Source organism: Callospermophilus lateralis, chromosome 6 (genome assembly GCF_048772815.1).
Source record: "Callospermophilus lateralis isolate mCalLat2 chromosome 6, mCalLat2.hap1, whole genome shotgun sequence".
Lineage (NCBI taxonomy): Eukaryota > Metazoa > Chordata > Mammalia > Rodentia > Sciuridae > Callospermophilus > Callospermophilus lateralis.
The window spans coordinates 112954424-112981894 of NC_135310.1; the positions used below are offsets into that span (position 1 = coordinate 112954424).

At 50.7% G+C, this 27471-nt stretch overlaps 1 protein-coding gene across 1 annotated transcript; it reads left to right on the forward strand.

The window, feature by feature from the left end:
• Window positions 1–16123: 16123 nt before the first annotated feature.
• Window positions 16124–22897, forward strand: Pgc (progastricsin). The gene is made up of 9 exons (XM_076860160.2): window positions 16124–16188; window positions 17320–17470; window positions 17812–17929; window positions 18835–18953; window positions 19436–19635; window positions 20646–20768; window positions 21308–21455; window positions 22002–22100; window positions 22745–22897. Exons 1-9 carry the CDS (start codon window positions 16124–16126, stop codon window positions 22895–22897), a joined length of 1176 nt encoding a protein of 391 aa, XP_076716275.1.
• Window positions 22898–27471: the final 4574 nt, after the last annotated feature.

The window sequence follows — 27471 nt, forward strand, 5'->3', positions numbered from 1 at the left end:
GGACCTTTACTGTAATAGCCCAGAAACAGCAAAAGGAAAATAAGTGTGATGTATAACTAGGTGTCTGACTTGCAAAGAGGCTTTCCCAGAGAGCCACCCCTAGGATGACCTACAGAGGGCCTCCACCTTACATCAGGGGCCTCCACCTTACATCTGGGCCTCCACCTTACATCTGGGGCCTCCACCTTACATCTGGGCCTCCACCTTACATCTGGGGCCTCCAGTGGAGCCCCTGCCTGGGCTGGGATTGGATCAGGCCTGTGGCAGGAGCCCCTTTCTCCCCTCAGACTGCTCTTTTGGCTTCCTCTTACTGAGTCCTCCCTTCCTCCAAGATGCCATTTCTAACCCCCGCCTCCAGGCAGTTCACCTAAAGGAACTCCAGTTTCTGTGGAAAGACCCAGCGAAAAGTGAGATTGGGCTTGACCAAGATTAGGGACAGTTCTGTGTCTGGTCATTGTCCTGTGGAGTGAACAAACCTGTCCTCTTCCTCACTGAGGTGATGGGCCAGGGCGGGGCTCATCCCTCCATTTCCTGCCCAGCCTGCTGTCTGGAACACCGCTGCCTGGGCCTCGTTTCCTGGTTGGTTCTCCCCTGTATGGGGATTGGACTGACCAGACCATCCTGACCTTGGGTGTCGTGTGCTGTTAGTGAAATGGGCAAAGAGGACTGCCCACACAGGATTGTGAAGAGTCCCTTCAAGTGGGGCCCAGCGGGGAACCTTTCTCCCTTTCCAATCTTTCTTCCCTGAATTGGGAGGATGTCCGCTGTTAGCTGTGCCTTTTTCACAGTGCTGTAGGACAGTGCCGCTCTCTACAGTTTCCCCAGGCAGCTCAACTCTGCTCTTTTGATATTCTTGAACACTTACCTCTGTTCTTCCTGTGGCCTGGATGATGGCCACAAACAGGAGAGTCAAGGCAGGACCAGGTCTAGGGGCCCTAGGAACGTTTGTAAGTAATGGGTCTTTGTAGGCTCCTCCTTACTTGTGGACCGACACTGTCATGGGGTAGACATGGGCTGGCTTCAGTCAAGAGACCAGGTTGTGGCCCTAACTAGCCCACTCTCCCTGCTGTTTTAAGCATTTGGTTACCCCAAGTGGAACTTGGTTTTTTTTTTTTTTTTTTTTTTTAAGAGAGAGAGAGAGAGAGAGAGAGAGAGAACTTTCTTTTTTGATATTTATTTTTCAGTTTTTGGTGGATACAACATCTTTGTTTGTATGTGGTGCTGATGATCGAACCCGGGCCGCACGCATACCAGGCGAGCGCGCTACCGCTTGAGCCACATCTCCAGCCCCGGAACTCGGTTTTTGTACTTGGAATACAAGGAACTGGTTTGAGGGAGCCAATAAGAAGAACACAACATCACTTTGAAAGTGGACAGCCAGCTAGGTGCTGGTGGTGCACACCGGATCCTAATGGCTTGGGAGGCTGAGACAAGAGGATTGCATATTCAAAACCAGCCCCAGTAACTTTTTTTAAAATTTTTAATATTTATTTTTTAGTTGTAGTTGGACACAATACCTCTCTATTTTGTTTATTTATTTTTACATGGTGCTGAGGATGGAACCCAGGGCCCTGCCCTTGCGAGGTGAGTGCTCTACCGCTGAGCCACAACCCCAGCCCCTAGCCTCAGTAACTTAGTGAGGCCCTCTCTCAAAATAAAAGAAATAAAAGAAAAAAAAGAATGGGTTGGGATGTAGCTCAGTGGTAAATCACTCCTGAGTTAAATCTCCAGTATAAAAAAAAAAAAAAAAGAAAGTAGACAGACACATCTGATTATATTAAGGATCCAGCTGTTGCTGAGGAAAAAACAACCAGTAGTCCCAACTCTTGGGACCCCCCACCCCCAGTTTTCAGGCTCACTATTCTTCCATTCAGAACACTCAGGGACCATTATCCTCATCCTTGAGCCCCAGAGCCTGTTCTGTCCCCTAAGGGTCCCCTCAACCAAGACATCATTATTGAACATATCTACGAGGCTTGGGGGATCTAAGAGGTCCCCAGAATTGGCTTCCAGCACAATGTAACCCCACCCCTCCCTTTCCCTTCCCCTGGTCACTGCCTCTGACCCTGGAGGTCTACTGTAGGAATTTTCCTTTCAGCTGGAGGGCAGGCTGTGAGTGGACAGCCTTCCTGGCAGGAAGGGGCGGGTGGGCGCCATGCCCCTGTGTTTGAGGCCTGCGGACATCAGGGCGTGGTGGGCAGATGGAATCAGACATCGCAGTCCAAAGATCATCACCAACATTGGTGCATGTTTGCTGAGTGCTCCCTTCTCTTCTTTAGAAACAGGCCCTGCCCACCCCCTGGGCTGCCCTCAGGAAAGAACAGGATCCAGCATCCTGTCTGGGAGTGACATTTCAGGTCAGACCAGGAGGGGCCCTTCCAAGCCCACCCCTGTGTGATTAATAGTAGTACTTAGCCTGGGTGTAAACACAGGCGGCTTTTCACAGGGCTGCATGGGCCATTCATCTCTGTCAGGACTTACTGGGCAGGATGGTTATCACCTCTTACAGAGAGGAAACAGCCAGGAGGTAAGCAACTGGCCTGGGGCCATGAAGTTAATTAGTGGCTTGCACTGGCACTGGATGCCAGTTGTGGATCCACCCACCCTACCCTGCTCCCAGCCCCACAAAAGGCACTTGCTTCCCTCAGGTGGGCTGCAGAGACTGTGAGAGGCTCCCCCTGAAGAAGTAGGTCGAGTCTCAGCAGGTTCACATTCCAGTGTTCTCACTCAGGAATCTTTTTGAATTCCAAGCCAGGGCTTTGCCCAGTTAACTATAGGATGACCCTGCCTCTCCTAGAAGCCCCTGTGCCACTGTGTATCCTCAGAGAATGACTCCTGTTCTGTGGATGGGTGGGGCTGGGACAGGTGTGTGGGAAGACTTGACCTTGCCTGCCCTCCTTCCTCTCCTGCCAGGAGGTTCTTCAGCCTGGTGGGAGGCTCTCCCAGGTCAGGTCATGTCTTGAAACCCTGAGTTCTGAGGTTCTCTGACTGATGTCTTTGAAAAGGGAGTCCTACTCAGAGGATAGGGAGGGGTTATGATGAGGGACTCTGGGCTTCCAGAAAAATCATGGAGGACTGAGGTGGAGGGAAAGATGGGCAAAAGTGGGCAGGGCCTATATGGACAGTTTCATAGAGCCCAGGAGAGAATCCTAGAGCTCGCAGGCTGCTAAACCGGGCTCCATCTAGGGATGCCTTCAACTGTTCATGGAGATGTTTATCCAGTCTGCTCACACACTTCTAAGGACTTCTGAGCTCACTACCTCAAAAGCCCTCTCTACACTCTGGTCTTAAGAAATAACTATGCCTCCTCCCAACAGGTACTAATTTTGCTTCTGGATCTGTACTTGACCAAGTCTAGCCTCCCGACCAAGAGGCTGGCCTTGAAATGTGGTGGAATCACATGATCATGTGCATCCACTAACAGCTTGACCTGCTTGTCCTTCAGTTTCCTCATCTGTCACAAAGGGATAATAACTGTCCCTCCCTCATAGAATTGTGAGGGTCAAGTAAGAGACTGTCCACCCAGCAGGAGCCATGGCGACTGGCCCATACTAAGTACCCCAAAATGACAGATATTATTCTCACCTGGACTTGGTTCTTTCCAACATACCCAGATGTTCACCTCTTTTCAGTACCCAGACCTGATCTTTAACTGCCTTCAGCCCAGCACCTCCTTTGCTTTAGGTGTAATATTTTTTTAAAATTTTTTTTTAATATTTATTTTTTAGTTTTCGGCAGACACAACATGTTTGTATGTGGTGCTGAGAATTGAACCGGGCCACACACATGCCAGGCGAGTGCGCTACCGCTTGAGCTCCATCCCCAGCCCCCAGGTGTAATATTTTTGCTAATGCAGCCTGAATTAGCATTTGCTTCATTGGCCTTCCTGGCTCTTGGGATCTTAAACCTGGCCTGAAACCACCAGGTCTTTTCCACATAAACACTTGCAGCGTTCCTCGCTCTCAAGCCCTCTGATGTTAGGGTCCTTTGGTTTGTGAAAGTCAGAGGAGTCCATTTTTCCAGGTGACATTTCTTCCGGGCAGCCCAGGTCTGTCCTGGAGTTTAGAGGCTCCAGCTCTTATGTATGTGGACATGAAGGTGGTGGGAGAACGGGGATGGGAGATGCGGGTGTCAGGGAGAAGGCACTGGGGAGAACATGGATCAGGAGGGTTCTTCTATGCTATCTGGATCCCTCCGTCTTGGCTTCTAGAAGCTTTGCTCTGTACACAGGTGGTTGTCCAAAGCCTCCCTGCTCCCTGTGGTATCCTCCTGGCCTCTGGCCTTGCTCACCAGCCAGACTCCTCTCTGGGCCCACTTTCCCTGGAGATGGACATTTCCAGCAGAGCTGCTGGTGGAGAAAGCGTAGGAGATCAGGAGCTGGAACAGGAGCTTCATTCCCTTACCGGGTAGTTGTGAGATGTCATTTCACTGATTACCCAAAGATCATTAGTTTAATGACAGCTTGGGGTGGGTCAAGGGTCATGGCCAGGGCCACACCTGCTGACTGACCAGGGGGCTTCCTCAGCTGGTTGCCTCTCCCTTTGCTTTACCCCTTTGGCTGGGAAGGTGTGGTCCCTTGGGGTCCCTCCCGTTCTCTCTGGTGTTCCTGGGATTAAAGGACCCAGGGAACATATCAACATATTGATGTGGGGGTGGGGGGGAACGGTGGCAGTGTACTCAAGTACAGTGGCCTTAATCTCACAAGTAAACATTTGGACACAGCGGGGCCCAGATAACAACATCTGGGGTTGTGTGGGCTGTGTCCTGAAAAGGCCCCTGCTCCCCAAAGTTTTCAAACTAGAGAAACAAAGCTCATGAAAGATAGGCGTGATCCCTCAGGGACCTCAGGCAGATGGCTCGACCTCTCTGAACCTGTTTCTTCATCTCTCAAGGGGAACCAATGATCTTATATTGTTGTCATGAGTTAAATGAGAAAATTCACCTAAAGCACTCAGGGGTACTTGACACAGCCTGAGCTGAGCTTTGTCATGGTTGTCACAGCAGCAGCAGCTGATGTAGGGACATTTCCAGAAGGAAGTAGACCATGAAGATGAAGATTTGGAGCAGGCAAGGGGAGTGTGGGCCTAGCTATTTGTTAAAAGGGGAAAGACTGTATTATTGCCAGGCGTCAGCCATGCCTGCAACCCCAACAGCTCAGGAGGCTGAGGCAGGAGGATTGTGAGATCAAAGCCAACCTCAGCAACTTAGCGAGTTCCTAAGCAACTCAGTGAGACCCTGTCTTTAAATAAAATATAAAAAGGGCTGGGGATGTGGCTCAGTGGTTAAGCGTCCCTGGTACCAATCCCCAGTACCTCCCCTCAAAAAAAAAAAAAAAAAAAAAAAGACTGGGCTACTGGGAGCAGAGGAGCAGATGGGGAGAGGGGTGTGAAGAGTAGGTTGGGGTGGGCGGGGAAGGTGGGAGCCACTACCCTTGGGGGCAATGGAGGAGCTCTATGTGACCGCCAGGTCAGGCTGTGGACTGTGAGGAGGTTTGGGGTGCAGACAGGAGGGGCTGTGCACACATCCCCTCACTCCACAAATACTTTCTGAGCACCTGCTAAGGTGCCAGGTACTGTGCTGGGGACCCAACAGTGGCAGGAAGGGATCAGGCCCCTGCCCTCATGAACTTACATCCTATTGAGCGTGAGACAATTGAATAGCAAACAGCCAACGGATGAGATCAGGAAAGAGAGAACTTGGAATGAAGAAGGGGCAATGGGGAGGTAGGGACAGAACATCAAGGAAGAACTCTGGGGGGAGGTGACACTGGAACAGATGAGATTTGAATGCTAAGACAAAGGCAGCCTGGACAGCCAGGGAAGGGCGTCCCAAGCAAAGAGTGTGCTTTGGCTCTGGTGGGGACAAATGCCCCAGGGTTTCAAAGGAAGCGAAAGAGCCCAAGGAGACCAGGGCAGCTGTGTGGGGTGAGCGGGGCAGAGGGCTGGAGATGAGGGCACGGGAGGATCCAGGTTTCAGGTCCTGTGAGACAGAGTGGCAAGTGAACTTTATTTTAAGGGCAATAGGATGCTATTGGAAGGTTCTGAGCAGACAAGATCTGATTTACCTTGGTTTTTTGTTTTGTTTTATTTTGTACCAGGGATTGATCCCAGGGTGGTGCTTAACCACTGAGCCACATCCCCAGCCCTTTTTATTTTATTTTTTATTTTGAGACAAGTTGCTAAGTTACTTAGGACCTTGCTAAGTTACTAAGACTGGCCTTGAACTTGAGATCCTCCTTCTTCAGCCTCCCCAGCTGCTGGGATTACAGGTGTGCACCCCAGCACCCATCTGTTTTGCTATTTTGAGAGGAGGTCTTGTAAGTCACCCAGTCTGGCCTTAAATTCAGTATCCTCCTGGCCAGCCTTCTGAGTAGCTAGAATTATAGGTGTAATTCTGACTTAGGTTTTAACTGGGTGACTCTAGCTGCTGTGTAGAAATGGAGGGTGGGGAGTGAGGAGGGTGGCACCTAAGAGGGAGCCTTCTGGGAGGGGCTATGAACTGAATGTTTGTGTTCCTCCCCAAATTCCAGTAGAGATTCTAAACCCCACTGAGTCAGTAGGATCCCTCCTGGGTGGGATTAGCACCCTGCTGTCCACTATGTGAGGATGGAAGGAGAAGACAAACCAGGAAGTGGGTCTTCACCAGACACCAGGTTGGATGGCCCCTGGACCTCAGACTTCCCAACCTCCAGGACTGTGAAAAATACATGCTTATTGTTTCAGCTCCCCAGATTTTGGGTCTATTCTGGTGGTAAACACAGAAGGCCACTGATGTCATTCCTTTGACATCAATGACAGCAACGGATGTCATTCCTTTGCTGTGGAGGGCCAGGGTATGAGAAAAGGAACAGAGGGATTGAGGAGGGCTCTGAGGTTTGGGGACTGACAACTGAAAGAACCAGAAAGGGAAAGGAACGTGGGGGGAGGAGGGACAGATTCAAGCTGCAGGCCCCTTGACACTGTGAACCATCCCTGGAGGCAGAGGCTAAAGAGCAGGGGCATCACGTACCACTGACTTGGGAGCTGAGGGCCCTAAGGGCTCTCTCACGCTGGACAGCAGCCATGTGGAGACCTCACCTCACTACTGTGCCCACAATTTGGCCTCTGCTGTCTGCTGGGACATAGATGCTGAGCCCCCATCATACACCTCTGGCTTTGAGAGATGAGGTCGAGCTGTGGACAGGAGAGCAAATTAATGTCCAGAGTAGGCCAAGGACAAATCAGCCCAGAGAGCCTGGTGAGTGAGAGATAGACTCACTGAAGAGCAAGCCTTTGAAGCCTTGGGCCTGGTACTAGGTCATGGTGGTACCTTCTGCAAAGGAACAAGGACGAGACCCTCAGAGATCCTCAGGATCACAGCCTCAGCTGCTTGGAGTCTGTGAAATATCAGAAAAGTTCCTTGGACTTGGCAGGAAGCAGAACCACATTTGACCACTTTCCAAATACCCTCAGACTCTGTAAAAGGGGAGCTTCAAGGAGGAAATCTCGCTGTACAACAGGCAGGTGGAGCCAGACCCTCCAGATATCAGACGTCAGGGAGTGTTAGTGTAGCTGACCAGACCTTCAAGGGCATCCCTTGGGAGGCTGACCACCCCCTGCTCCCCATCCTGGGCCCCTGGGCCCCATCTTGTCCCAGGTGTCTCATAAGAGCATCCTGAGCACAGGAAGAGCCCTAGCAGAAGGCAGCCACTCACAGGTACACCTCCTCAGAACCCAAACTGGAGGGCTGGCATCTGGGTGGGGCTGCCCTGGCTCCTGGGCCTGGGCTGTAGCCATATTCAGCTGAGGCTGAATTAGCAGCAGCCATTGGGGTAGAAGAGGGGAAGGCTGAGCCTGGAGCCTCCTGAGCTCATTATCAGTGTTTGGTTTGGAACTTTTGGATCAGACCTGATTCCTGCTCCTTATCCAGGCCCTCGTGATTAGATTCTTGGGTCTTTGATGTGCCCGAGCCTGACACAGGACTCTTACCTCCTTGCTACCCAAGCATACCCCATTCCTCCATCCAAGGAGACCCAGTCTGGGCTCATGCCCGGCTCAGTCCAAATAACTCCTTCCTGTGGCCTCTCTGGCATATGCTGCCTCCTGCGGGCCTCTATGAAGCCCTAGCCCTTGCCTGGTTTCATGGGCACACCTGGCATAGGAGCACGGGTTCTGGGACCCTCCTGGAAGGCCCAGGGCCTTAAAGGTCAACAACAGGAGGGAGTCTCTGGAAATTCCCAGCCCTCACTGCCCATTGGGTCATGCTCTGGAGCAGAAATGGAGGAAGGCTGAGCAGGACCACAGGTGACCCATGATGGGCCAGCCCGATGTCATTTATCTTGGGCTGAAGTTCCACTGTCCTCATTCCTGTCTTGGGAAATACAGTCACCATACAGCTGCTCTCCCTGATCCCACTCAGTCATGTAGGTGAGGGGCGGTCCTGGGCTGCCACTCTGTGACAGAGCAGGGGAGCAAGGATCCCAGAGACTTGAGTAAGCCTTTTCATCTCCTCCAGTGGGGAGGAAGAAATGGGGACGGATGGGGACAATAGGGAGGACTTCCTCCTCACCACCTTGCTTAGAGAAAGGTGTGGCTGTGTCCTGTGCATAGGAGCCTCCCTGGGGAGCGCAGGAGCCCGTGCGCATACACAGGCTGCATGTGAGCACGTGCCCCTGCATGCCCGTGCCTGTGTGGGTGCGCATGTTAGTGTGTGTGCAAGGTGGGAGTGTGGGGCCCTCTGAGCACTTCGCTCACGAGCCAGGATGCTTCCGGGCACACTTGGGCCTCAAGGCCTCAGCTCTGGGAGGAGGCTCCGCAGCCACTGCAGGGCTCTCTGAGTCCTGTGTTCCGGCTTCACTGGTCCCACTGTTTAGTCTTCCTACCTCAGGTCTTTGTATGTGCTGTTCTACCTGCCAAAATGGTCTTCCCAACCTGACCCATATTCATCATTCAGAACTTAGCAATGGGTCACATCATCTCCCTCCCACAACTGATAAAAACTCCTGAAGCTCAGAGAGGCCAAGGAACTTGCTTACTGTCACAACTAGCCAGAGGTGGACTGGGATTTGAGCTCAGGCTCCTCTGACATCAGAACTAAGGTTCTTTCCTTAACACAGTGAGATTCATCTGCTCCATGCCTCCAGGTCTGTGTGGGTAGCCAGCTGCCTTGTGGCTTCTAGCACACATACCTGCCCTTGGAGAGTGGCTGGCCCATTCGGCTTCTTTGGTGATGCCTTCCTGAGGGTCTATAATTGCATCTAGGATCTAGGCCTCAACAGGGTGGACCTGGCCACTGCCTGGTTTTCTGGCTCTGCCTCTTTCCCTGTTGGGAGCCAGCCTGATCCTCTGTGGGTCACAGAAGCTGGGAGTCCATGTTCTGTGTTCATTGCAGCCAAATCTGGCTGATCAGGGCAGAGAACTGGGAGACCTCAAATAATTTAGTAGGCTCTGGCTTTGGGGACAAAACAGGTAGTTGACTAAGTCAGATCAGTTTCATGTAAATGTCCACTCGATATAGGTCAAGGGGTCCCAAAGTGAAGTTATTCAAACCTCTTGCTCTTTGCACTGTGTGTGGCCACTAAAGTCTCCTAACATGGGAGAGAGCATGTTGAGCATAGTACTGTCCCTGGAAGTGAGGGACAGTGGCTAGGGAGGAAGTCCAGAGCTACTGACTGGATCAGATGTGTGGACAGAGCCTCAGACACAGAGTGCTCTTTGTGGTGTGAGAACTGACTTGCCAAGACTGTGAGGTTGAGAGGGCCACCCCTGGGCACTGTCCTGGCAGGACAACAGGTGAGTGTGCCTGGCCGGACTAGGAGACTGCCCCTGGCAACGTAAGAATCTGCCAGGGGTCCAGCACCAGGGAGAAGGCAGGTAGAGCCATCTAAGGCCTGGAGGCTCCTGGGCCCTTGGGGACTGTGGCTCTCCCTGTCCTATGGTGGCCAGCTGAGGAGACCTGCTTCCAGAAGGCAGTATGTGGGTGCAGTTCCTCTGGGAGAAGCCCTTCTCTGGCCTCATTCTAGTCCACTGCATCCATGAAATCAAGGTGTGTTTTTATATACTTGTGCTAAAATGTATTGTAATAAATGTGTGGCTATTTGAAGAAAAAAAGGTTTTGTCTTTATTTCACTGAGTTTCCTCTGCCATGACGGGCAGTGTCATCATGGTTAATGTGCAAAGCCCCAAGGGCAGGGGTGGCCTCCTTCTTTGCCTTTAGGAGTCTCTGAGGACAGGTGTTTCTTTCTTCTCTCTTCCTCTTCCTTCTTATTCTTGTAAAATGTCATTTTAAAAACTTTTTAATGAAGTATAATACACATAAAGATGACTTATCAAGAGTACAGCACACTGGCTTCTCATGAGCCAGATCGCCCGTCATCGAATCAAAACCAGAATGCTGTCAGTGCTCACCTAAGGTCCTTTAGCCTTTGCCTCCCCTGCCCCAGCCCCTGCCCAATCTGAAGACCCAGACTCAGCTGAGAGCCAGGGCTGCGGACAGGCACAGCCGTGGGCAGGGCCTCACTGGGTTGGACAGCAGTGCTGCAGACAGACGGTTATCCCTTCTGACACACAGGCACACACAGGGTGGGAAAGGGCAAGGGTCTGTCAAGGTCAAGGAAGCCTTAAGTGGTGGAGGTGGGTCTTCTAAGTCAAGTTCATCCCATGTCACACTCAAGTCCTTCCATATGTGCTGAGAGGGGTCAGCAAAGAGAAGTAGGCTCCATGTGTCAGGAACACCCTTCATTCTTCAGGGGACATATTTCTTCTGAGGAGTCCTGTGCATACCCTTCAAATGCTCCCTGAGGGAGCCTCCGAGTTCTCGCATGATCGTACCTGCTGCCCACGACCGATGGGCCAGGCCTGGGTGCCTACAAGATGAATCTGTCTGACAACTGTTTTTTTTCCCCTCTTCTTTACCTCCATTTATCCTTCCCTCCCTCCCTCCTTTCCTTCTTTCTTTCCTTCCTTCCCTCCCTCCTTCCTTCCTTCTCTTCCTCCTCTTTCTTTCTTTCTTTTTTGTGGTACTGAGGATTTAATCCAAGATGCTCTAGCAACTGAGCTATACCCCCAGCACTTTTGATTTTGGAGCAGGGTGTCCCTAAGTTGCCAGGCTGACCTTGAATTTGCAATTTGCAATCCTCCTTGCCTCCTCCCAAGTCACTGGGAATTGCCCCACTCAGAGAAATTCCTTAGGAAATGAAAACAGAAAACTAAGATGCTATTGATCAGTTCCATGGGGAAAGCCAGCCTACACACACACACACACACACACACACACACACACGGTGGGGGTAAATGGCATCCAGACACAGAGAAATGGGCTAGGGGGGTACACCAGACACTAGCTGATCCTGAGGCTCCACTCCCACCCTCCCCTTCCTGCAGCTGAGTTGCTCTGCTTCTTGTCCCTCCATCCACCCACTGCACCCTCTTTCTACCAAGGCTAGACATGCAAGCAACTGTCTGCAAGCAAGGGTAGGTTAATCAACAGATGAGAGGAAAAGCAACCAGTCTTTCTATTTATGTATTATACATACAGGGATTTATTTCTGGATATTTGAGATACAGATAAAATGAACTCCTCTATAGAAGGAGATAAGTTAAACTATCTGTGGAATTGTCAGGAGGGTTTTGTGATTCAACAAGTACAAAGCACCCTGCCCAGCGCAGCCTCAGGGATGGGATATTTTGGCAGGGAGTGGGGAGGAGCCCATTCTAAAACCTCTGGTTTAGTTTTTCTTTACAGGAGAAATCTAATTAATAAGTGCAGAAGAAATGATAAAAAAAAAAGGTACACTCATGCTTTGTTGGTGGGACTGCAAATTAGTACAAATTAGTCCTTTGGAAAGGGGTATGGAATTCCTCAAGAGACTAGGAATGAAACCAGATAAATCTGACTTGTCAGTATTTATCGCAAAGAACTAGAGTCAGCATACTATTTGCTAACAGCTGCATACCAATATTTATAGCAACATAATTTATGATAACCAGGTAGTGGAATCATCTCAGGTGCCTATCAACAGATAAATGGATAAAGAAAATGTGGTGTATATATATACAAGAGAGTTTTACTCAGCCATAAAGAAGAATGAAATTATGTCATGTGCTGGTAGATGGATGAAACTGGAGAATATCATGCTAAGTCAAATAAGCCCGACTCAGAAAATCAAGAGTTGAAAGTTTTATCTCATATGCAGAGTTAGAGAGAAATAATGATAGAAAAAAATTGGGTGAGGGGATACCTTGAAAATAGAAGGGAGAACAGCAGAGGAAGGGAATTGGCAGGGGAGAGAGAGGGAAAGGTGAGGACTACAGAGTAAAACTGGCCAAACTATGCTATGTGCATGTATGAATATATCACAATGAATTCCACTTTATGTATATCTATAATGCACAAATTTTAAAATCCCAATAAATTAATAGAAGGAAGACTAGTAGATTAAAATATAGGAAATCAGGGGAGGAAAGAGGACAGGGAAAGGGGAAGTACTGGAAACCAAAATGGAGCAGATTATATTATATGCATGTATGAATATGACAGAATGAATCATACTGTTACATATAATGCACCAATAAAAATGTTTCTAAAAATCAGTGCGCAGAGCTGGGTATGGTGGCATACACCTGTAATCTCAACGGCTTGATAGATTGAGACAGGAGGATCCTGAGTTCAAAGCCAGCCTCAGCAATGCAAGGTGCTAGGCAACTCAGTGAGACCCCTCTCTGAATAAAATATCAAATAGGGCTGGGGGATGTGGCCCAGTGGTCAAGTGCCCCTGAGTTCAATGCTTGGTACCAAAAAAAAAATAATAATAATAATAAGTGGGCAGAAGAATGAGGAGAAGCAGGAGGTCGGCACAGTCTTCACTCATCTCCCCAGAAGACTCTTTTTTTTTATTATTTTTTATTTATTTATTTATTTATTTATTTATTCATCTTTCATACATTTGATTCAAGTGAGTTATGCATTTCCATTTTTACCCCAAATACAAATTGCAGAATCACATCAGTTACACATTCACAATGTTTACATAATGCCATATTAGTGACTGTTGTATTCTGCTGTCTTTCCTATCCCCTACTATCCCCCCTCCTCTCCCCTCCCATCTTCCCTCTCTACCTCATCTGTTGTTGTTCCGGTCTCTCCCTCCCCCCCCCTTTCCCCTCACAACCTCATATATGTGATTTCGTATAACGATAAGGGTTTCCTTTCGTTTCCTTGCAATTTCCCCAGAAGACTCTTATTAATTACTAAGCACAACAGTAAGTTGGCAGGTGAGAAACCTGCCAGATCCCATCTTAACCAAGGGATGGAGTCTAAGTGAGCAGGAACAGGACACCTGGGCATCATGCCATCCGGACAGGGTGCCCGCAGAGGGCTCATCCCCTCTGCAGCATTGTCCAAACACCCCCCAGAACCTCACCATGAGAAAACACCAGCATCACCTACAGCCAGGGGCAGTCTACAAAGAGACTGGTCAGGACAACAAAAAGTCACAAGGTCACAACAGACAGAAAACCAAGGAGCTGGCACAGATGGAAGGAGAATGAAATGATCACCAAGAGCAATGTGGGAACCTAGACGGGATCCTGGACCAGAAAAAGGGCATTTGTGGCACAAATAGTGACATTTAGATGAGGTGTGTAGAGTCCTTGATAGCATTATATCAGGGTAAATTCCTGAAGTGACCAGAGTAGGATGCTTTTTGTGTGAGTTAACATTAGGGGGTCCTGCATGAAAATTAGGAGGGACCACTCCTCACTATGTCACAACTCTCTGTGACTCTAGAGTTATGTCAACATTTAACAGTGTATACCCTTGAGCTTAAGAAAAACAAACATCAGGTCCAGTATGTTCTCAGTGGGTTTGGTTGGAGTAATGGTGAAAATATAAAACACACACCAACACTTAAGCAAAATTCAAAAGCCCAAGAAAATAGCTGAAACCTTAACTAAACATGCACATAGATAACTGAGAAAGACTTAAGGTTATTGAGTATTGTCCCCAGAGCTGAGTGGATAATCTCAGGGTCAGAATCACAGGAAAACTGAGATTCCAGGGCCAAACTCACGCCTATTGCAAAAGACCCCTCTACCAGTACTCCTTAAGAAGTACCCCTTCAGCCTCTGCTTGAATGTCTCTGTCATGGGGAGCTCAGCACTTCACTCCTTTGATGAGTGTCAGGGGTGAGCCCAGGTGCTGCTGACGGCAGTAAGAACTGGAAACAACCCATTGCCTAGGGCCAGCATGAGAGAGCACCAGGTAACCTCTGCAAGTGTTAAGTGATAAGAAAGTGGCATATCTTAATGCATGGAAAGGTGCACCTGCCGCAGTCCTGTGAGATAAGAGCAGAGCGAATTGTGTTTACACACTGACCTCAGTGAGGTTCAAATCTAGGTGTGCAGAATAAGGTCTGCAAGATAATGAAGGAAGGAGCAGGCAGCTGCACTTTGAAGAGTCCTTATTATTTTAAAAACTTTATTTATTTTTTGGGGGGGGAGGTGCTTGGGGTGTGGCCTCAAGCATGCTTGGTGAGTGCTCTACCATGGAGCTACACCCAGCCCTGTTTTGATGGTTTTTAAAGTTTTATATGTGTAGAATTTAAGTGACATTAAGTATGTAGAATTTTTAAAAATTAGTCCTTAAAAAGGACTTGGGGATTGTCATTTCATGAAGAATTGAGAGAGCTGCAGGGAACAGTAGAGTCGGGAGGATTCTAAGGCTTGGTCTGAACACTGTAGAAAGGAGAGACAGGATTGCTCTCTGGCATGGGTGAAGGATGGCCTAGGACAGTATGTAGGCATGCTATGCACTTGTCTTTATCTTTAGAGTAACTTCCAGTTCCCACTGTCACGTTATAGAACCTCTGAAAGGGGCTTTTGTGTTGTTTAACAAGCCAAGGAAGAGGCCTTCCCTTTGAGTGACAGCTGTAGGATTTGGAGCTGGAGAATTTGTAGAAAGCTTACAGCTAGAGAGCAGGTGGTGGAAGGAGGCAGGAGGAGTACAGGTCATGGAAGAGTGGGTAGAGATGAGGGATGGGCCAGCAGAATAAATCGGACTGGGGGCCAGAGAAAGGACAGACCAGGGTTCCAGGGAGGCAAATGGTGGACACAGAGGCCTCTCAGGAGAACTAGGTCGGGGAAGAGTTGCAGTGGGGAGAGACAGTGAAGAAGGGGACAAGGACAGGGGTAGCCCTTTGCTCATGCCCTGCTCCAGGCTTCCCTCCACTCTGCTGCCCGAGGCATGGCCAATGCCCAGATGGAGTATCCTGTGAGTGTGACCTGGGCGTGTGCTGAACTAGGATGAGGGTTTCTCTGAATCCCCTGATGGATCTGGAAAGCCCCTGAAGACACCCCAGTCAGTGACTTCTGCCAATGGCCTCCAGCACCATCTTTAGCATCAGAACTGCCTATTTACCAACATGTCCTAATCACCGTGCTACCCGCTGGCCTGGGATCCCCATGCGTACCGGAATTCTATCCCCAAGGTGTTGGGGTGCGGGGAGCCAGGACTTGAGTCAAACCACCAAAGGCATCACTTAAACACACAGTTCTCAATGATGTCATCCCTACCAGGGGACATTAGGCAACCCCTAGACACATTTATGATTATTACAGCTCAGGGACTGCTCCTGGCACCCGGTGGGCAGCCACCAGGATGGTGTGAACCTGCCTACAGCGCACAGGAGAGTGCCCATGACAAAGATCCTGTGATCCCCAATGTCAAGACTTGCTGGGGTAGAAACCTGCCTATGTTCCTATGCCCCTCTCTCTGTCTCTGCCTCTTAGACCTCACCCCAAATGCCCACACCAACCACTGGTTCCTGGAGGAGGAGCAGCTCTGCCCCTCCATCTTATGGCGACTTTGTTCTGTCTTATCGCCCGTACCTCCTGGCCTCTGCTGTTGGATTCAAAAGTCAACAAGTTGAAAAGTCAGCTATGGCCATGGTCCAGGGGAAAAACATAGAGAAACAATGGCTACATGGTGTACAGGGACACCCCGGTTGGGGTCACGCTTGCCCAGGGCAGGGAGGCAGGGACTCGGCCACATCCAGGGGGTATAAAGAAGGAGTGCTGAAGTCTTCACTCCAGTGCGACTGTGGATCTCAGAGTGGCGCTTGCTCTGTGACCAGCTGGGAATCGGCATCATGAAGTGGATGGTGGTGGCCTTGGTCTGCCTCCTGGTCTTGGAGGCATCGACTACACCTGTCAAGTGAGTGTGGGCCTGGCTGTGGGTGCAGGGAACCTCAGGAAGCCTGCAGCCCTGTGTGGAGCAGCTAGTCTGGGGCAGCAGCTGGGTCTGAGCGGGACTCCCTGTTGGGCCAGGGAAGGCTGCCCCTGCTGGAGCTGGGCAGGACTCAGCTGGGAGCAGACAGAGCCTGGCCTCAGGAGCTGCTAGTCAAGGCAATAGCCTCCTCCCTCCCCAGGCTGAGGGGAGAAGATGGTCCTGAAGCAGAGAGTAGGGAGACTATGCCCATGCTGGCCATTGCTAAATGGGTACAGTTTTTTCCTTCAGAAGATAACAGTCCTTTCTAGAAAAGAAAAAGATAATCTCGCCAAAAACTTCCATGAGAGCCCAAATATGCTGGAAGAAGCCAAAATCACTTTAGCAAAAACACCAATACCTGTAAGTCATTATAACGTGTTGTGTTGAAAATTCAGGATGGAGCAGGTGACCTGCCTCAGGGGACAGCAGGACTCCCTGCTTGCCACCCTGCCTGCTGTGCCACCTGGGAAAGGTGCAGAGGGCCTTTCCTGTGTGCAGTTATAGCCACACATTCAATCAGCAGCAGATTAAACATATTAGGGGACAATTGCTGCTCTCCTACTCCATGGTGTGTCTTATAGGCAATACATGGTGCCGGAATGCACCACAGGAAGGGACGCTCTTTGGGATGAGCTTTGCTATCTCTGAGAACTTTATACATTTTCATGTTTCTGGTGACTGCACCCAGGTCAGGCACACGCTCAGCAAATGTTCTCCCACTGATCACATCCCAGACCTGACCCTTAAACAACAAAAGAACAAATATCAGCAGACACCCTCTGGAAGCTGTAAAGTCCCAGCGTCCCAAGTCCCTCTCCCCTTCATGGGAAGTATTTTCAGGGTCTCTGAGAGCAGAGGCCAGGGCAGGAGCAGGACCCCTGAGAGGGGCTGAGGGCAGGCATGAGGGAAGTTCATTGTTTCCTGAGTCTTGGAGAAGTGCTGAGTGAGGTTGAAAGAAGTGGAGAAGGAAAGAAAGAAGAGGAAGAGGGAAGGAGTCGAGGGAGATCATCAGGGAGAGAAGAAATGAGAAGGTAGAGGCAGGAGGGGGGCCCTGCCCTGACACCCAGCCTCCCCTAGGGTCCCCCTGAGGAAAATGAAGACTATGCGTCAGACCATGAGGGAAAAGGGCTTGCTGGGGGACTTCCTGAGGACCCACAAGTACGACCCCGCTCAGAAGTACCGCTTCAGCGACTTCAGCGTGCTCTATGAGCCCATGACCTACATGGATGTGAGTCCTAGTCTCTAGGTGTCCCTGTCCCTGCTGCCAAAGCTGGAGACTCCCTGGGCTCCCACCCTGAGGATGCTCCCTTCTCCCAGTCCTGCCAGCCTGGGCCACCCTGCTGTGAGTGGCCCATTGGGCAGAGCATGGGGAGGGCCCCAGCTGACCTGCAACTGACCTGGCACAGAGACCACATGGCTGCCCTGGGCAGGCTGGGACTGAGGCCTGTGTGTCTGGGACCCTGGTTTCTGGTGGTACTTTAGGGCAGGGCTGTCCTTCCTGCTCTGTCCATAGAGAAGCCTGGCCCCTGGGTCCCCCTAATGCTCACAGCCATCCCCATGGCTCCCCAGGCTGCCTACTTTGGTGAGATCAGCATCGGGACTCCACCCCAGAACTTCCTGGTCCTGTTTGACACTGGCTCCTCCAACCTGTGGGTGCCCTCGGTCTACTGCCAGAGCCAGGCCTGCAGTGAGTGCTGGGCTGGGCAGGGAGGGCCCCTGGGCAGGGCTGGGCACTGGCATGTCCAGGGATGCAGGCAGGGAAGGGTGCTCACTCCTGAGGAGGACCAGGGACTTGTTGAGGGTCTCAGGGCATCAACAAGCCAGAGGGAGGAGGCTGGCCCTGCTCCAGGGTGGCCCCTTGCCTTGCCTCGTGTCAGGATGGACCCCTTCATCTCTGCCGTCCACCTCACCCCCTCCAGTTCATTCCGCTCCACCCTCTCCTGCTCACTGGGCAGTGCTGCTCCTCTCCTCAGGACGCTGTCCACTCCGTGCCTCGCCCTCCACTCTCCTCTCCACTAGCTTCTCCCTGAGTGTCTCCAGGGACTGGCCACAACTCTGCTAGATGTGGTCCCTGTCCTGGAGTCATTTAGGGAGACAGAGGATCTTCAGTTTTAAGGCTGCCCTAATTCCTTCCAAAATCTTGGGTCTGGAGTGTGGACATCTCTGTCCACCATGGGCACACCCTGTGCCACCTCCACATCCCACTATGCCCAGCTCCTGGGTGAATCGAGGTTGGGGTGAGTGGATTCCTCCTAGGTCTCCCTCCCACTCCTCACTGGATGAGCATTTCCCACTAGGTTTCTGCCAGTTTCTGGTGGGGTAGAGATAGAGGTGGAGTCTAGGGCACCTGGTTATAGGGTGGTCATCGTCCAGGCATCCAATTACCTGTGAAACATGGACTTTCAGGCCAATGCCTTACAACTAAGAGGATCCAGGGGCCAAGGCTGTCAGCCCCTGCCTTGGTGACCAGGTGGGGGTGCTGAAGCCTCAGGCTGGGAGCTTAGGCTGAGGGCCAGGCAGGGGTGCAGCCCATGAGCCTGAGAGCCAGGCAGCCCTCTGCTCACCCCTGGCCTCCATGGCTCCCTCCTGCAGCCACACACCCTCGCTTCAACCCCAGCAAGTCCTCCACCTTCTCCACCAACGGGCAGACCTTCTCCCTGCAGTATGGCAGTGGCAGCCTCACTGGCTTCTTCGGCTATGACACCCTGACTGTGAGTGCTCCAGCTGCCACCCCCACCCTGGATGGGGGGTGTGAGAGGGTGGGGACCTAGATGTCACTTGTTCATTCACTTTAGGTCCCTTCTGTGCCTGGCATGGGGCACCGTAATGACCAGTCAGACATTGATAATTTTCATTCAGGAGCTTAAAACCTGGAGTGCAGAGGGTAGAGATGTGAGAGGGTGGGGACCTAGATGTCCTTTTCTTTCCTGTCCAGGGATGGGGCACCAGCATGACCCTCAGGCATGGTGCCTTTTTTCAGGAGCTTAGAACTGGGGGGCAGAGGTGTGGGGATGGGAGGCTACAGTGAAGGAGGCCCTTGGAAGAGAAGTGACAGTTGGGATGCCCGTGGAGAAGTGGGCACATGGGCCAGAGGAGGAGGGAAGACCATGGAGGGTCTCTGGTGGCATGGGGCAGGAGGACATAGATGCTGTCAGAAGTGTCACCTCCCCTCCAATGTGTCTTCCTCCCACAGGTCGAGAGCATCCAGGTCCCTAACCAGGAGTTCGGCCTGAGTGAGCAGGAGCCGGGTACCAATTTTGTCTATGCGCAGTTCGATGGCATCATGGGCCTGGCCTACCCTGCCCTGTCCGTGGGAGGTGCCACCACAGCCCTGCAGGGCATGCTGCGGGTGGACGCCCTGTCCAGCCCCATATTCAGCGTCTACCTCAGCAAGTGAGAGACTGCCCTGCGGGTCCCTAACTCCTGCTCTGTACCAAGTTCTGATCCCTTGGGGTGAGGAGACCTCCCAGCAGGAGGTGGCTGGGCCACACTTGTTCAGAGCCTCAGCTCCTGGGCTCTGACTCTCCTGCTCCCCTGCCCCTGGCCCAGTCCACTCTCAGGACTCTTTGCCTTCCTAGGCAGGATGGTCTCTCCTTCTTCAGTCTCAACTTCTCCCAGGTGTCGCTGCTCTAATTCCCCATGTCTTGGGCCCGCCTGCTGCTCTGGGCCCTGAGAGCCCACTGCCTCACCTGTGCTTCTCCCTGAGGCCTCTCTGTCCAGTGACCTGCTACCTCGCCTCCTGAATGGGTCCTTCTAGGTCTTGGAGTCTCCTGGTCTAGGCCCTCCACTCACTCCTCACCCACTGTCCTCCCAGCCCCCACTGCAGCCCAGGTCAGGAGGGGCCTGGGCCTGGATCTTCTCTCTTGCTGTCCGGCTTTCTTCCTCTCTACCGTCTAGAGTCAGTTCCATCTTCTTGCTGTGGCTTGGTCTCCTTAGCCTGCTTTCAACACATTGACCCTGTCACTAATCCTGGGGACACGTTTTGCCTGTTTACACCTCCACATGAAACTCCAGGAACGATGCACTCTGCTACCACTAAGGGGAATCTTCTGGAAGAAACATGGCCTGTTTTTCCCTCCCCTTCACCAAAGACCTCCCCATGTCCACTTGCAAAGGAAAAGAAAAAGTTGGGTATCTGTGAGGCTCCTGGTGACAGGGTCGAGCAGTGGCATGAAATTAAAGGCAGAAGATGGTAGTGTGGGTGGGGTCTACAGAGGAGCAGCTGCCAGACATAGAGCACTGTGGGGCAGGGCCATTCAGAAGCCTGAGAGTACATGGTCCTGTCTTCAGAAAAACCCTTTGGAAACCAGGGAATATGCTCTTTCCCTGTGAAGGTCACTTCTCCATATATGCGTCCCCTTCTTAACCTCTCCTTCACTTCCCCTCCTCTGTGTGTCCTGCAGCCAAGGGGGATCTGAGGATGGAGGAGCAGTCATCTTTGGAGGTGTGGACGAGAGCCTGTACACAGGGCAGATCTCCTGGGCCCCTGTCACCCAGGAGCTCTACTGGCAGATTGGCATTGAGGAGTGAGTCTGGGTGGGGGTCCCTTTGGGACGCACGTTCCTTGGAGCTGGCTTCTGGGCACCTGTGGCTCATGCACATCCAGGCTCCACTGATGTGGGGGCACAGAGGACTCCTGAGACCTGCCCTCCCCAGAGCCTCAGCTGGCCTCCACAGGGGCATCATCCCTAGGTCTGGAGAAAGGGGTGGGGGGGCACATGTGGAATTCCAAGTACTGGAGAAGCTCCTGTCCAATCACACAGGACACCACAGTTTGGAACCTGAGGTGTGTGGGACAACTATTGTGTTCCTCGTTCTTATAACAAACATGATAACCCTGGATTTCAGCACTTCTCAAAACTTCCTTGAAATTTTTAGAATATATCCTCGGGTCCTTTAAGTGACCCTGCACAGACTCACAAGGAATGTGATGCAGGGGACAAGCTACAATGGCTGTTGTGGGGCCCTTATCTCCATCGGGTGTGCTTGCTCCCCAGTGCCGGGAAGGTCCCCCCTGGCTGCCCTGACCTGGTCGGGCTGAGGCTGCCCTCTTCTTGCCACCCAGGTTCTATGTTGGGGAAGAGGCTTCTGGCTGGTGCTCCCAGGGCTGCCAGGCCATGGTGGACACAGGAACCTCTCTGCTCACCGTGCCCCAGCAGTACCTGAGCTCCCTTCTGCAAGCTATAGGGGCCCAGGAGGATGAGTATGGACAGGTGGGTGTGGTGTGGATGTGCCCTGGCCAGGAAAGGTCAGCCCATTAGTGTTTGTTGTTTCAGCAACGTGGGTCCCTGTGAGTGAAACTTGGGGTCAAGCAAGTGAGTAACAAGGAACAACCCTCAATCCACACCTCCCTCTCCTCCACACAGCTATGCCCCATTGCTCCCATGTGTCCTGGCAAATGAAATGGTCACCTAATTAGCCTTCCCCATAAGGGGAGGGAGCCCTGGTCCACTTTTTGCACATGGCTGTGTGATTTCAAAGGACACCTGCAGGGAAAGGGCAGTGATTCAACTTCTCAGAGGGGCCATTCAGGCAGAAGGAGCGTCGTTTTGGGGGCACATTCTCAGATCTCCCCAGTTGTCACCCGCTCTAACTGCACATGTGGGATCAGGTGTTATCCACATAGTATTTGTCCTGAACTTATCTCTCTCTCAAATAGCTGGCCTGGGGCTTGAGTGGCCCCTGAGTGCTTAGCAGATGGCTAGCAGATGCTCTTGGGTGGGGAATGAGGGGACCTGGAAGAACCTGTTTCTCTGCAGTTTTTTGTGAACTGTAATGACGTCCAGAACCTGCCCACCTTCACCTTCGTCATCAACGGGGTGCAGTTCCCTCTGCCGCCCTCTGCCTACATCCTCAATGTAAGTCCTGGTCCCTGGGGCTGAGCCACTGGGGTGGAGGAACAGGTGCAGCCAGAGAAGCTCCACCTGGCCCTGTGCCATTTCCCAACACATGCCACCTGGGATTGTCCCCACCAGAAGTGTGTCACCCATGATCAATCAGTCTCTTAATCAGTGGACAGGGGCTCTGTCTAGGGCTAGCCCATGAGTGAACCCCGGTTCCCAGGCTTCCCTTTAGGTGAAGGGAATTGTCACAGTATTTGATGGGGGAGATTCTCTTTCTGTTTTACAAATGAAAACCTGGAGGTTCAGAGAGGTTCAATAACTGATCCAGCTGCACAGATGATGAGGGTGAAGGCAAAACCTGAACGCAAGTGAGCTTTACTCTAAGCTGAACCACCATTCTGACTTTTGCCAAAGAGGAACAGAAGGGAGCTTTAGCAAGAAAAGATACCCAGCATGGGAATAGGTGACCCTGCAGAGGCCACTACAACCTGTGTTTACCACTGGGAAAATCCCTCCCACCAGCCCCTCTTGTGAAACACCACCTTGTCTATGAGCCTTCAGGGCCAGTCCTTGCCCTGCTCATTGACCAGGGCTCAGGCTAGCAGTGGCCAGGCCATGTGTGACCAAATGAATGAGTGCTGCCTTTCTCTGTTGAGCAGGAGAATGGCTACTGCTCGGTTGGACTGGAAGCCACCTACGTGTCCTCAGGAAATGGCCAGCCCTTTTGGATTCTTGGGGACGTCTTTCTCAGGTCCTACTATTCCGTCTTTGACATGGCCAACAACAGGGTGGGCTTTGCCACTGCCGCCTAGACTTTCTTCCTGGACACCTGGGCTCCCGTCCTCCTCCTGGCCCCACCTTGCCTGGGGCCCTCTGTCCTTCTCTGCAATGTGCCATTCTTTGTGGACCTTCCCTAATAATAAACAGTATCCCATATTGTTCAGCCTGTTTTTTTAAAAATATTTATTTATTTATTTAGTTAGTTTAGTTAGTTTTCGGTGGACACAACATCTCTGTTTGTATGTGGTGCTGAGGATCGAACCCGGGCTGCACGCATGCCAGGCGAGCACGCTACCACTTGAGCCACATCCCCAGCCCCTGTCCAGCCTGTTGTTTTGGGAGTTTTCTTGTGTCCTGGAAGTAGTCGTGGGTCCCAGGGAATGGCAGAGTGGGAATCAGGACAGGTCTCACCCTGATAGATATGGAGGGGCCATGAGGTTCCCTGGTGGGTCACTGAGATTCTAAGTGAAATGGGTCCTGAGCTGAGGCTTGGAGATGGGCTCTGTCTTCCTCAGAGTTTGGAGTGACTTCACAGCTTTCCTCTAGAGGAGGTGGCAGTGGTAATGGAGCGTAGGTGACTGGTAAGAGTCCCTACTCTAACAACCTGAGATGCCCTGTTGGTCCACTTTACCACCCCCAAACTACTCATGACCCCAGGACACAGTTGCATGTCTACAGGCAGTGTGACTGGGGGCCACAATTCTCAGATCTAGATGTCTGTCCTCTCAGCTCTTATTCAACCTTGGCCAGAATTATCTGCAGTTTCTAGACACCTATGTGCCCTTGCAACTTTCATGGGGTCTATGAGAGAGGAGGCTGTGCTAGATACTATTTCTAGGAGGACTTCTGGAGCTTGGGGACTGAATTAGGCAGATTGCATTTACCTGGTCTCCTAGGTCCCAGGACTTCAATTTGAAGGAGGGCTGACCCTGAGCTATGGACATAGGCATAGCTCCTTGAATTACATGGACATCAGGCCCAGGTTCTCTAACCAAGTCAGATCTCAGATCTCATAGACCCAAATAAGGCAACTTCTGTCTTTGGAGACAAAAGTTGAATCAATGGTTCACATCAGTGTCACATTCAGTCCAGTCACTATAGGTCAGGAGTCCCACATTTAAGTTATTCAATCACGACCCTCCTGCCTTTTGCTCTGTGTGTGTGTGTGTGTGTGTGTGTGTGTGTATGTGTGTGTGTTACACTCCCCTGATGTGAGGGGTGGGAGAAGAGCATGGGTAAGTTTCTCACCCAGCCCTCTGACTTCTGTGTAGTACCACACCTGGAGGTGTGTGACAGTGGCTAGGGAGGACGTTGAGAGGTACTGGCTGGGACAGGTGTGGGGACAGAACCACAGACACACTATGCTTCTTGTGGCTTGACTACTGACCTGTGCTCAGTTGCCAGGCTTATGAAGGGGAGAGGGCCACCCTCTCTGTAGGCAGTGCTCTGTATACTTTGTCTCTCCCATTCCTTGTTCCTCTCCTCTCCCTGATTAATCCTCCTTAGAAATGTGATTTTTACCAGTAAAAACTTATCAGACCCAATATATATTATTAATCAAATGGACCTAATGGATATACACAGAGCATTTCATCCAAAAAGACCTCAATGCATTTTCTTTTCATGTGTCCCTGCAATCTTTTGCAAAATGGAGGATATTTAAGGCCATAAGCAAGGTTTTGTGAATATGTAGCATTCTATGAAATTCCTCGTATGGTAATAGGTCATAATGAAATGAAATTAGAACCCAGGAGAAAGAATAAAATGGCAGAAATGATACAAACACATCTGGATGGAATAATATACTTTTGATAGATCAGTGGGCCATAAAAAACCAGGGGAGAAATTTTAAAATTCTTACAATTAAGAGACAGAGATGCCTCATATCAGAATCTCCTGGACTCTGTGAAGGCCATTGGGAGGGGAAAGGTAGAGCCATGAGGGCCTACATGAGAAACTTAGAAAGATTCCCAATATACAACCTCAGGATGAATCCCAAACCTGGAGAAGGAGGTAAATAATTAAGATCAGAGCTGAAATTCATGCAATAGAGCCTCAATTTTGAAAAATACAAAGGATCAATGAACAGGGAATTGAATCTTTGAAATAATACATAGGATTAACAAACCCCAGCCAAACTAACCAAAAGAAAGACAAAGAAGACCCAAATTAATATAAAATTAGAACCAAAAATGTAGATATCACCACACATATCACAGGAATCCTGACAATCATTATGGACTTTTTGGGAAAACTTACAGTCCAATAAATTGAAAACTCGGGAAGAAATTGAGTTTCTAAACACCCATGGCCTACCCAAATTGAACCACGCGAACAGAGAAAACAAACAGACCCAGGAGAAGCAATGATATTGAAGCAGTAATTAAAAGTCTTCCACAAAAGAAAAGCCCAGGAAACGTGGATTCTCCTGTGAATTCTACCAGGCCTGTAAGAAGAATTAAAGCCAGTGCTTCCCAAGTTATTCTATGAAATAGAAATGGGGAGGAGGAGCAGTTCCAAATTTATTCTATGAAGCCAGAACCACCCTGATGCCAGAACTAGATAAGGACCCATCAAAGAAAGAACTCTACAGATCCATATCTCTGATGAACATAGATGCAAAATTCCTTAATAAAATGTGAGCAGATAACGTTCAACAACACAATAAAGAGATTATACATCATGATCAAGTAGGTTTCCTTCCTGTGTTACAAGGATGGTTCCAAATATGCAAATCAATAAGTATAATTCATGAAATAAACAGAACCAAGGACAAAAGTCACATACTAATCTCAAAAGACACAGAGAAAATGATTTGGAGGGACGCGGGGCCGGGAGCAGAGGGGGCGCGGGCAGCGGGGTGGGTCTCCGGGGACCTTCTGCTGTCCTGTTGCTGTGGGTCCTGTGGTACCCGAGGCTACTTGCGGCGGTCCCAGGCGGTCGCCCGCAGTGGCAGGGACTTCTGGAAGGACCTAGCCTGCTGCGCAGGGCCCTTCAGGTGACACTGAGCCTTCTAGAGTCCCCGGGTAAGGAGCCTCCACCTCCCCAGGGTGGGCCTGGCCACCTCCTTGTAACCCTCATAACCGCCCTGCGGGTCATGGCGGGGTGTCCCTAGGGGCTGTTTGATAAATAGACTTGTCCAAGGGCGCTCAGCTGCCGGCAGCAACCAGGCAGATCTGTGGGGAGGTTCTCAGGACCCTCCACAAGGTGGCCGCGACCCGATCCAGATTCTCTACATTCAGCCACCTTGAAACCAAACTGGCTGTCCTTCCCCTTCCAGGCAGGCAGAGGACTCATCCTCAGTCCAATTGGAACCTCGGTCACCTCTACTTACCTGCCACTCTTAGCCACTTCCCGGGTCCCCACCTTATCACACTCTTTGGTGGCATAACTACAGCCATCCTCCTTTCCCCACCCCCACTTTCTGGATACTGTTCTTCTTCTCAATCCATAGAGACTTGCTGGTCTCCGTTCTCTCCTTGAGAGATAAGAAGTTGCTCTTCTTTGTTCTCAAGAAACAGTAACTTGCCTTCTGCAAAATCAGGTGATACTTGCTACGCCAGTGACAGGGGCCAAATCCGCAGCTAAGGCGCGGCCAAGATCCCGGCCTTTTAAAGGTGATGCTCCAGGGGGAGTTGCTGCCGAGTCCCTCTCCTGCCACTGTCTCCGCGCGGAGCAGCCGGTCAGGTGCCGGACAATAAATCTGCTTATGCCTCTATCCTTGGATTGTGCCCCTGTCCTGCCTCACATTTCTTTCAGTCTTCAACTTTTGCAACTAACCTGGTTTTCCAGTCCTGCTGCCACCATCTTTGAACCCCTCTGTCACAAACTTCTGTCACTAATGTAACCTGCCATCTTGACTGTTTCTCACAGGCCACTTTGTATAGTCCCCAACCCTTGCATCAAGTGTTTCCCTTCTCTCTCTCTCTCTCTCTCTCTCTCTCTCACACACACACACACACACACACACACACACAAAACCTGTTAATGATTTGCTAAGTCCAAATCAAAACTCCTGAACTTGGCATTCAAGATAATTTGAAATCTGGCTCCAGCTTACCTTTCTCACCTGACCTCTCTTGGTTCCATAAGTAGAGGTCATAAACTGGCAGATTCAACTGAAAACTGGGTTTCCACTGGCCAGCAGAATTTCTTTTTAAATTTAACTCGATATTTGTTTTAAAATTAGGGGATATTGTTCTTTAAAAAAATCCAAATTTGGGGGCTGTGATTGTGGCTCAGTGGTAGAGCGTTCACCTGGCACATGTGAGGCACTGGGTTTGATCCAAAGCACCACATAAAAATAAATAAATAAAATAAAGGTATTGTGTCCAACTACAACTAAAAAGTATTAAAAAAAAATCCAAATTTCCACCAGACATGATGGCGGACCCCAGCAAATCAGGAGGATGAGGCAGAAGAAGTTCAAGGCCAGCCATAGCAATTTACAGAGACCCTTAGCAACTTAATAAAAACTGTCTCAAAATAAAAAATAAAAAAGGAGGGGCTGGGGATGTGGCTCAAGTGGTAGCGCGCTCGCCTGGCATGCACGGGACACTGGGTTTGATCCTCAGCACCACATAAAAATAAAATAAAGATGTTGTGT

What these genes read in the sequence shown, in the direction of transcription:
- Pgc (XM_076860160.2), top strand. Translation starts at nt 16,124, where the DNA reads ATGAAGTGGATGGTGGTGGCCTTGGTCTGCCTCCTGGTCTTGGAGGCA. An exon ending in TGGCAGATTGGCATTGAGGA is followed by an intron (nt 20,769 to 21,307) that starts GTGAGTCTGGGT and finishes CTTGCCACCCAG; the next exon opens with GTTCTATGTTGGGGAAGAGG. An exon ending in AGGAGGATGAGTATGGACAG is followed by an intron (nt 21,456 to 22,001) that starts GTGGGTGTGGTG and finishes GTTTCTCTGCAG; the next exon opens with TTTTTTGTGAACTGTAATGA.